At 47.2% G+C, this 10,949-nt stretch overlaps 3 protein-coding genes across 3 annotated transcripts; 2 read left to right on the forward strand and 1 right to left on the reverse strand.

Moving 5' to 3' along the window:
• Nucleotides 1–359: 359 nt before the first annotated feature.
• On the forward strand, nucleotides 360–3,589 carry sfc4 (Transcription factor tau subunit sfc4; the record flags this gene model as incomplete). Its single annotated transcript, XM_014686780.1, has 6 exons — nucleotides 360–382; nucleotides 456–1,518; nucleotides 1,581–2,421; nucleotides 2,511–2,738; nucleotides 2,790–3,125; nucleotides 3,189–3,589. The coding sequence occupies 6 exons, from the start codon at nucleotides 360–362 to the stop codon at nucleotides 3,587–3,589; spliced, it is 2,892 nt and encodes a 963-aa protein (XP_014542266.1).
• Nucleotides 3,590–4,496: 907 nt separating this feature from the next.
• G6M90_00g088490 (uncharacterized protein) lies at nucleotides 4,497–7,109 on the forward strand (the record flags this gene model as incomplete). The annotated part of the gene is made up of 1 exon (XM_014686779.1): nucleotides 4,497–7,109. The coding sequence occupies one exon, from the start codon at nucleotides 4,497–4,499 to the stop codon at nucleotides 7,107–7,109; it is 2,613 nt and encodes an 870-aa protein (XP_014542265.1).
• Nucleotides 7,110–7,580: 471 nt separating this feature from the next.
• On the reverse strand, nucleotides 7,581–10,013 carry mei2 (Meiosis protein mei2; the record flags this gene model as incomplete). Its single annotated transcript, XM_066131330.1, has 12 exons — nucleotides 7,581–7,729; nucleotides 7,786–7,900; nucleotides 7,961–8,040; nucleotides 8,100–8,143; nucleotides 8,196–8,224; nucleotides 8,276–8,293; nucleotides 8,343–8,373; nucleotides 8,446–8,567; nucleotides 8,614–9,129; nucleotides 9,184–9,450; nucleotides 9,514–9,687; nucleotides 9,753–10,013. 12 exons carry the CDS (start codon nucleotides 10,011–10,013, stop codon nucleotides 7,581–7,583), a joined length of 1,806 nt encoding a protein of 601 aa, XP_065987461.1.
• Nucleotides 10,014–10,949: the final 936 nt, after the last annotated feature.

The raw sequence follows: 10,949 nt of genomic DNA on the forward strand, positions 1-10,949 counted from the left end.
CTGAAGATTGCGCTGACTAATAAGCGTGGCTTTACGGAGACCCACTGTGTCGCACGAATACGTACATCCATACACGACATTGGTCGTGTATGGGATAATTAATACCTTGCCAACAAACAATCAACAACCCCAGCAAAACTAGGCTGCCACTGGCTTTATGCGCCCTCGGCCTTACGGACCATCTCTTATGGTATATAACGGACCTACAGTTCAGCTGATAATAGCTAGAAACCAAGCTTGTTTAGTGGGCCGTACTCCGTACCACTCATTTTCCTCGAGGTCGTGGGATCGGTTGGGAAAGTGGGAAGGAAGTAGAAACATGATCTACGACTCGCAAAAAGTTTTACTCCACGAAAGCCATGGAGAATAGTCCGCCTCTGAGGTAAACTACAGCATTTGACTTCTTACTCAGCAACCTACTCAATACTATTATTTGACTAACTAATGTGACCAAGGATCCTCGATGAGGTGTCAGACGCAGATTCTGACCTTGAGGAGCTTCAAGGAGATATCGCGAAGTTTGATGAATCCGTCAGAGAATTCCTCGCGTCGCAGAGAGGAACATCAGATGTTCCCAGACTATCGCGTGGTACATCCAGGGGCAGAGGGCTGCGAGGCCCGCGCAAAGCAGCGAAGCCGAGAGGCGACATCACAGCCAGGCTCTCTAAAGTTAATCAGGCATTTTTAAGTGGCGATTATGAACAAGCCATGGACCTTGCCTTCGAGGTCATCAGGATCAACGCGGAAACACATCAAGCTTGGACGGCTCTCGCTTCGATTTTCAGAGAGCGCGGTGAAATAGACAGAGCTTTATCAGCAATGGTGTATGCAGCTCATCTTCGGCCAAAGGATGTATCGGGGTGGCTTAGATGCGCCTCGTTTGCATTGGATTCCATTACTGGTGAAGATGATGAGCCCGGAAATCTGCACACCGCTCGACTCTGCTATTCGGCAGCTGTTAGAGCAGATCCTACAAATATTGAAGCTCGTCTCAGTAAAGCTGATGTATGTCATAGACAAGGCCATCTCTCTGCTGCCATCACGGAGTATAATACTGTTCTCAAACGACGTCCATACGAGCTTGACACCATACGGAAACTTGCTGAGGCATGTATCGACTCGAAAAACGCAGCAACTTTGATGCCTTCCGCCATAAATGCGTATCGACATTATTTTGACCATGCAATGAGAGAAATGCAGCATGAAGCTCAAGATATGCTCTGGCACGATGTTGGAATCTATGTGGGACTCCTTGCCCAGGTGGAGAGAGTTCAAGAAGCGATTTCAGAGTTGAAACGACTTTCAAGATGGCTGCTTGGACGCTCTGCCGAAACGTTTTGGGACAACTGGCGAGATGACGACAGAGAATGGGATATACTAGACAATCGGCGTGTATCCGTTCCAGAATTCTCTCATCTTGGCACCAACTCGACACAGTTTGGACAGTCCCTGCCTTTAGACCTCCGCGTCCGACTGGCGACATATCGACTTAGGAACGGTGATTATTCAGAGGCCATGGTAGGCATACTACCCCCTTCATGATTTCTTATTCCTATCAATGTTGTTAATTAAGGTATCAGAAACACTTGGATCACTTGGATCCGGACGATCCATCCACCACAGCTTTTGCTGACGACTTTACGTTCTTGATATACGACCTGGGTGTGGAATTGGGCAAAAATGGCCAAGCATCAAGGGCAATCCGGTACTTTGAACTGTTGCGCTCTATGCCTGGGGACCCTGACGCTGCGGTCTTATTGCAGCTAGGACGATGCTACCTGGATACTGGAGAGTCTGCAATGGCTGAGGAGTACCTATTAGCCGCACTAGATGCCGACGAAGACAACATAGATGCTCGCATTGAACTCGCAAATATGTATGAGAAAGTTCGAGAGGATGAGGAAGCTTTGATATTGGCGGCTGAAGCTTTGGCTCTTCGTGGAGTCCAAGACCAGGATCATTTCATCAATGATGCTGACATAGGCAAGGTCCGAATCCGACCCTCCGCCAGCCGTAAGCAACGAGACTTACAGAGACGATTTCAAGGGGGTGATAACGCAGACAGATCAAATCTGATAGGTAATGGAACCAGGCGGCCAGCCATTCCTAGAAGACATCGGTCAAAAAAGCTCGCCGGCCCTGACAGACGTCAAGAAGACGAACAAATACGTGCCCTCAAACTTTCTCAACAGTATGCTATTGTACGGGATTTAAAACAACGCATTTCAGAAGGTCATAAGGAGTTGATACCTGATTGGATGGCATCTTCCAAGGAACTAGTCGATGACTTCAGGTCTCTGAAGCGATTCTACAGCTGGGACAACTATTTGCGCTTTCTTGGGTCGAAAGTTTTAATGCATAAGTCAAGCGCAAACCAGCCAGAGACCGAACTCTCCCAAATGTACCAAAGATTGACACGTTGTAAGTGACCGAACACGAACAATGTGTTTGAGCCAGTCATTCTATTAATTTGTTTATGTAAATTTATGTTAACACAATAACCATTGAAGCAATCGCTCCACCATCTGAGCAATCTAGCCACACATCGGCTATTCCTAGTCTTGCAACCCATCAAGGCATTTCATTCGATGATTGGTTGGATTTATTTCTCGACTATGCTATTGGTTTGGCAATTGCTCATCGGCGACAAGAAGCGTACCAAGTTTGTCAAGCCGCCAAAGACTCCACCGTTTTCCAATCTTCAAAGCACGGATTCATCATTCATGTGGCGTGGAGCGGTAAGGTTATGTTCAGCCTGTAGTGGAATACCCAACGCTGACCAGAGCAAGTATGTGCAATCTACACCAACGACGAAGAACGGTGTGTGGCAATTGCGCGGCATTTGATGCGCGATGGGGCAACCACCGATTCTTATCGAATGTTCTCCTTGCTATCGATGCTTTGTCAGTCACCTGCGTCTTGGTATACATCAGGACCAGCGCAAAAGTATATTTTGCGCCAAATAAAAGCCATTGATGTCAGCCATGAGGCTGCGGCTGTGCGCCGGGGAGGCACGGGGGAGAACGAAGAGGCAGGTGATCTTACTAGTTTGGACATCGACATATGCCTTTTGATGCTCTATGGTCATATTCTTTTCACTTCTACTAGTTATTCTTACTCATTGGGTATGCATGATTCTTAAGGGAAGAGGTGCGGACAGACGATGAGGCTAATTTTGACTACCGCAGGTTACTTCCTTCGGGCGCGCTCACTGGATCCCACTAATGCCATGATAAATCTTAGTCTCGGGCTAGCCTATGTGCACTACGGGTTGAAGAGACAGTCGAGCAATCGTCAGTATCTGATTTTGCAAGGCCAGTCATTTTTGTCGCTCTATGCTCGACAACATACTAACGGCGATGACTACGCATTGGCTGAACGTTATTATAATATGGGTCGCCTTTTCCAGCTGCTTGGAATCGGTTATCTGAGCTCAGCTTATTATGCCATGGCTCTAGATATATGTAAAAATGGAGGAGGCTCCAGGGATCTCTCAGCCCTCATTTTGGCGAACACACTTATCTCACTTCTGACTGTTGGAAACAATGATGTTGCCTTATCGGTACTGAGAAACAATTTGAAACTCTAAAGCTTTTGTCAGAATGCGAGGAGCACTCTTCAAGTGCGAGACCTCTGGTCCCTGAATGAATCACACCGCATATAACGCTACCTGTCCACACGAAATTGGTAAGAGTGACCAACTCAATGATTACAAGTCGTTGGAGGACGGCCATGAATAAGAGGGTGCTATAAAACCCAACTCTGCTGTTTTCCGCCTTCCGCCAATTTCCCTGCCCACCTCCAATTGTTTCTCAGCATGTCCGTCACAAATTCACATCTTACTGTCTCATTAGCCCCAGGTTTCACATTGTTCTCTACACGCATCTATCACTTACTCCTGTTAACAGATTATTTTATTGAGACTATCGTCGAGATACCTAGTGCAAATTTATCTTATACGCAACACATCAATGCAGCAGCTGGACGGGCAGCTGGACGGGCACGTTTACTGCCATTCATTATTCATGAGGCGCCAATTGTTGCATAGGGACAGTCTGGTGTGACTACTCCTTCTCTATTATTATTTTATCAAGAGCAAGGAACCTAGGATGGATCTGACTCGGTTAATGCATCCGACCAGCCGCTGCAGAGTGGACCAAGGGCGCGTACTTAGAAAAGTGTTAGAAAGATATCCAGTCCCCCGGAGGGGCATAATAACACAAAATCACAATAAGCACCGACCCTAACATTAGAGGCGACATGATATTGTGCAAGTGGAAAAGGGTGGAGCTATTTCCGGTTGTGTCACGCAGGGGTATACATAAGTAGTACCCTGGTACTTAGTATGTACTTTATGTTGTGTGTCAATTTAGTGGCTTGCATGTCTGAGTTCCACTACCAACGACTCGCCGATCGGTTCACACCATCTTCCTCAACATCAACCGAGTTGCTGAAGGACGCCAGATGATGGACGGCGCTCATAAATACGCATCACTATGGTACGCGCCGCGCTTTTCGCTCGAGGCTTAGCCGCAGCCATCCTCCTCACTTTTAAGACAGCCAACGCCATTAATGAGCCCCATACCCCTCGAGGAGCCAATATCACTAATAGCGTTCCTCTGTCTGTCGACCCACGAAGCACGCTTGACGTCTGCGAGGCGAGGACGATCAACTACATCACACATGCCTTGCCCCAGTCATGCCTCACAATCTCCTGGAGAAGTCCAGCTCCTACGTCTACTGCATCTGCAGGCTCGCAACATGGAAGAGACGATGGGTCAGATCATGGAACCGACAACCAGCCATCATGGCCTCCGACGCCGACATTAGATCATAATGCCACCGAAGTGCAGGCCACGGAACCAGCGGCGACGACGTTTATGTCATTCGAGGACTGGAAGGAAATGATGCTCCGGCGGGCTGGGCAAGACCCTCAGGACCTGCGGTCTCGAAGACCGAGCGAGCACAACACTGATGACAGATACTCTCCGGAATCCGGTCACGCCGGTCTCGGGGAAGAGGGTGAAATATCCCTCAACTTTGAAGATTATGGCAATGGAGACCACCAGAAGCTTACGTCTCCCAGATCCACCCGCGGTGACGGTGTTGATGAGCAGCCCGCCGCCGCCGATGCGTTGCTATATGAGGAAGGAAAAGCAGCTACTGTGCATCTGAGCAAGGATGCGGGTAAAACTTGCAAAGAGCGATTTTCTTACTCGTCTTTTGATGCCGGTGCGACTATATTAAAGACTTCGCCTGGAGCTAAGAATGCCAGAGCGATCTTGGTCGAAAACAAAGACACCTACATGCTTCTAGAGTGTGACGCCGCTTCAAAATATGTCATCGTCGAGCTTAGCGACGACATTTCGGTAGACACGGTCGTTTTGGCCAATTTCGAGTTCTTTTCAAGCATGGTACGACATTTTCGCGTCAGTGTAAGCGACCGATATCCTGTCAAGATGGATAAATGGCGTGAGCTCGGGACGTTTGAGGCGCGAAACTCTCGCGATATTCAACCCTTCTTGGTTCAAAATCCACAAATCTGGGCCAAATATGTCAGGATTGAGTTCTTAACCCATTTTGGTAATGAATATTATTGTCCTGTTTCGCTACTACGAATTCATGGATCCCGCATGCTCGATTCGTGGAAAGATAGCGAGGGTGGCCGGGACGAGGAGGCATTGATTGATGGTGATGAATCCGCTGGAGCCGATTCCCACCAAGACGAAAATCATGTAGCTGACGCAGCTGCATCGAGAGATACTAATATACACATAATGGCATCGAATGGTACCAGTTCCAGGAGCTTGAGTTACGCCCTGGAAATCTTCACAAACATGGACGCTACCTGCCCAGCACCATCTTCAGCAGGAGCCAACCCTCCAACCAGGGATCCGAAGTTGTCGTCGGTTAGCCTTGGGACATCGCAAGAATCAGATCTGGTCTCGAGTGACGTATCACAGGCTCGTTCCGCATCTCCAGAGAATTCTGGTAATTCATCGATTGCACAGGCAAAATCCATTTTGGCCACAGGGTCCATAAATTATTCAACCATCATGCCTACATCACAGGATGACCGCTTGCGCAATCACACTGGGGCTCTTAATGGAGCTGCTTTAAATGTTAACACAACGACGATCGACCGCGAAAACAATGCCGCAACCCCAACAGCTAAGTTATCGGCATCGAGTGGTCAGAACGGTAAACCACGAAGCAGTGGGACTACAGGTGCATCAGCTGCGTCTCCGACAATGCAAGAGGGCTTTTTCAACGCCATCACAAAACGACTCCAGCATGTCGAGTCGAATCTAACTCTTTCCATGAAGTATGTTGAGGATCAATCTAAACATATCCAGGAAGCATTGCAATCGAGAGAGCAGAGGCAACATGCAAAAATAAATTACTTTCTAGATGAATTGAACAAAACAGTATTGGCCGAGCTCCATACTGTTCGCGAGCAATACGACCAAATATGGCAATCTACGGTTCTAGCTTTAGAGAGCCAAAGAGATCGTTCAGAGAGAGATATGATGGCCCTTAGTTCAAGACTCAACCTTCTTGCGGATGAGGTGGTATTCCAAAAGCGAATGGCTATCATTCAGGCCATAATCCTGTTATCATGCCTCTTTCTCATTATATTTTCAAGAGGGGTTTCACTTCCATCTCTAGCGCCGTTGCTCGATCAACCCTCCAACTCACCTTGTGCAACACCAACTTCTCCAGCAACACCGCGACAATCTTCATACCAATTGAGTAAGAGGCACCATAGAGAAGGCCAATCATCGTTTCAGCCACCTGATCCTTCATGTCAGGTACAAATGCTTTATCCTGGCGAGGCCCGTAGTGACACTTCGGCTGAGGCATTACCATTTGAAGCAGTGTCATTCCAGGGCACAGATGAACCAAAAAGCGAATGTTCTGCGTTTCAACGTCTCTCGCCACCGCCTACTCCCAATCTGCTAGGCGAAATGTCGTTATCAAGTGACCCCAATTCTGCGACTGGGTCAAATCATACTCTTCGTCGCCGCCTGGGAGGGACGTCACACATCAGCTCTCGAAAGCCTCTGCCCTCACTACCGGAACACCCTCGCTCATTAGATGAAGAGTAGATCATCTCACAGTCCTCAATATTTAACAGCAAAGGTACAATTAGAAATATGTAGTCTTAGTGTAATAGATCTACATCTAGTCAGAAAGCACAAGCAACTAGACAGCATCAATTTTGTGATCTGACATCCCTCAAAATAATACAAGGTGGCAATGAATAATGAAAGATGTCTATTCCCGATATGCTTCTGTTCAGCATGGGCTTTTGGTGTGTGCATTACGCCCAGCTTTGTCGCCATCTTCCTAGTTTTGTCTTCGCTTGCCTTTTTGTGAAAAGAGGAGAGCGATTTCCCAATAAAACTTCGACTTATTTACATGAATTATTATAAAAACAAAGGAGCGAATATCATGACAAGCAAACGCATATTTTTTCAAATCCTTGCAAGTGTTTTGATTTGAGATTGAGTGGGCGATACAATAGCCCCAGTGAGCATTCATCCGTCCTGTAACTGGAACCTGCCAACACCAGATTGTCAATGTGGTGTAATGGTGTACATATTTTGAATTGCAGCTTCGTAGTCATATTCCTCGAGGGCGGCAAGCCTAGTTCCACGGTCATACTGAGATCGTCTGCGCCGCTGCTCGTCGCGATAGTGCTGGCCGGCATTAGGCGTGAAGAGACCTATAGATGAGTAAGGTACATATATAGATCGCCTACTCTATTCTCCACAAACTTACCAACATGCTCTGCATTCTCGCAGCTCCTCTTCATTTTAGATTGGTTGTCCGGCTCCGGGAATGGTTCTTCCTGGCCTGCCAACTCAGGACAAGGGCCATTGCAAGTAAAGTAGAGCTGCGGTTAATCAGCGTCGTATACGAACTCCCTGCTCTGGTGTGGAAATTTTCATATTACCTTTGGGCGATAATGCGGAGCCTCAAGCATGACGGAGCTGTTCCTGAACTTTTGGACTAAGCAGTCTTTGCCTTGGATGGCTGCATAACCATCTGTGAGCATTTTGCTTCTGAAGGAGACAGGACGGGCAGATACTAACTTGCGTATGATATCTCTGCAATCTTGTCACTTTTAAAGCAGTTCCTGTGTATGGCACGTTAGCTAATAGTCATGTTAACGATGCAGGAAAACATGCCATCTCTGATTGCCTCTGGCCTCCACAAACTTTGTTCTGGGTTAGCTATCGCCAATTGCCTCCACCGTTTGAGCACTAACATCAATAATATCTAATGGCTAGCTTCAGTTTAGCATGAGCATTTCTCGTTACAGAGCTCCCACGTACATCAACAAAATTAATGAATGCGTAGCCAACACTAAGAAGCAATTTTAGCACTATGTTATTTATGCAAATGCAAAGACCCATCAGAACTCAAATGTGAACTTACTTGCAGTCATTCGCAAAATCAATGCGTAAGTACATGAAGTCGTACTTGCCCCAACTAGACTCGTCTATGATCCTCTTCAGCATAGCCTGATCCACTTTATTGGGAATGTTTCGGAGCATTATCTTCGCCCATTAGCCCCCGCGTCATAAATAACGTATTCATACGTACCGTAGTGCGAACGTCAATGCCATCTCGAATCCGGTTGATATCGACGTAATTGTGGTGGTTGGTAGAGTTATTGTATGGGGATCTAGTAACCCTGGCTGCGTTTTGTCTGCGGCCGTCAGATCGAAAAAACCCGGCCACTGCCCTTGATGGACTATAATTGCTTTGAACAGTCAGGGCTGGCGATGGAGGTGCATGGTACAAGGGGCCCAGCACTGGAAAGGACGGAGCCAGGGTAGTGATCGGCGATACAGAGCCTTGACTACTTCCCGGCGGGAGAGAATCCAGAATATATGGTACATTTGCAACAAATGGCGACTGAACCATCAAAGGGTACATAGTGAACGGGTGGCTCACTCGCGCTTCTATCGGCACAACAGACCGCGAGGCCGAGCCAATGTGCATATGCTGATGCTGAGCATTGTTTTGTGTGTTTGCTCCGGTTACATTTTGCGTTGGCTTCAGGGGCGACACAAAAGTACTGTTAGTTTCGTATGCTGAAATCACCAGATGCACTCCCTTTGGGTTCATCAGTATTTTCTGCAGATTATATAACAGTATAGGGGAGCATACCTCAGGTGTGGTAACATGAGCGCAGTTGGCTATCACTTTTGTGGCATGAGATATGTCGCAAAATTCCGCAATGGCTCTAAAAGAAGGAGTTTTTGACGGATTTGGAATTTTGATGAAGGCAAATAAACGTCCGTACGAATGGAGAAAGTTCTGTGCAATGTCGAATACCTGACCAACATCAAGGCTGATACTGGGGGAGATGGTAGCTACCAGAAGAATTTGACCAGTGTTCAAAGCCGGAGATTCAGTTTCCGAGCCAGGATTTTGCTACAAATAGAACATTAACCTCAAGGAATCCGCATAGGGAGGGACAGGAGAAAAGATTCCTACCCGATGTCCGCCAAGAGAACCACAATATTCAGCTTTCCAGCTTTTCCTAGATATCAAAGTAGTCGCGAGCGTGGAGCAAGCGTCCCGTATGTCTCTAAAGTGCACGTAGACTTTTCCGTTTTCCGTATCAATACTCCTTTGTCCATGAAACCGCCGTCCATGCAAGTCGAGGTCCTAACGCCGAGTCATATCAGCTTAAAATTGAGGCACTAGGCGGCTTCAGCGGGCTTTGAACATACGTCTAACCAAATACTGACTTCTTCAGCCTCCAAATGGGTATCTGATGCAATAAGAAGGTACCGGGATAGCCCTAGCTCAGTGCTAAGTGCGGTTGCAACTGGATTGGATTTACTAGCTTCGCCGAGACTGTTGACGTTAGTGAAAGGATTGAAAGTTGAAGCAGTCGGTGACAATCTTGTGCTGATTCTATGGCGAGGAGTCACAAATGGATCCCTCTCCTGCCCAATGCCAGGACCGAACTTCTTGTCACCTGGTGCCATGGTCACTGGTGATGTGGCGGCTGAATTGGAGAACGGAAGAACATGAAGGAAGCTAGTGATTTGCGTTTTTTTTCCTTCTGGTGAAATCGTTGTCAAACGCGTATCTGGTGTCCCTTTCAGTGATTCTTCAATCCCACTTGAAGAACGGGGAGAGGAGGATGTGTTGTCATGCTGTAGAGTCATGACGGACGACATGTAGAAAAAATATAGCACTAGTCTCTCGCACAGGGAATACCAAGTGCTGTCTATCGTCCTGTACAGATAGAGTGCAGGAAATCGAAGGAAACTCGTGGACAACAACCTCGAAAGTGGCTCAAGAGGAGGGAAAGCGGAATTAAAAAGTGTGATTCGGGATAAAAGTGGCCATAGAAGAAATGGGTAGTAAGCAAGACAGTGGCACCTGCCTCGACTGTCCAGAGCCCGGGACCTTCATTACATTCATTTGGTTTCCAGGCAGGCCACTCGGGTCCTTCCTTCCCCTCGGCATCAATCTGCCACGACGGTCACCTCACGCCGCATTCATTGTGAGTCCAACATATCACTTGGTAGTGAGCAAAACCTTGTCTTCATGGCTCACCATCCGGCAGATCATCTCGTTCCCCAATACTGCTGAGGTAGGTAATGCGTACTGTTTCGGCTGTAAGGGCTATCCGCATCAAAAGTGATGCCAAAGATGCCTCACATAGTCCTGACTCCCGCATAGAATGATGGCATGAATAAATTGATCCTAACCTATACTTAAGTTGTAGATCTCTTCTTTTCAGTCATAGAAGGCGTTGCAGTTTGTCGATGCCAACATTTTGGCAACAGCAGCCTGTACCTATTGCCAGCTCGTTTTGCTTTTTGATTCTTGAAAGATGCTGTGCAAAGACTGTGTTCTTTTCGGTACTCCTAATATTGGAAATATTATACTACTAAGAAACATTTAGACAGAAA

Source organism: Metarhizium brunneum, chromosome 5 (genome assembly GCF_013426205.1).
Source record: "Metarhizium brunneum chromosome 5, complete sequence".
In the NCBI taxonomy this organism is placed as follows: Eukaryota; Fungi; Ascomycota; class Sordariomycetes; order Hypocreales; family Clavicipitaceae; genus Metarhizium; species Metarhizium brunneum.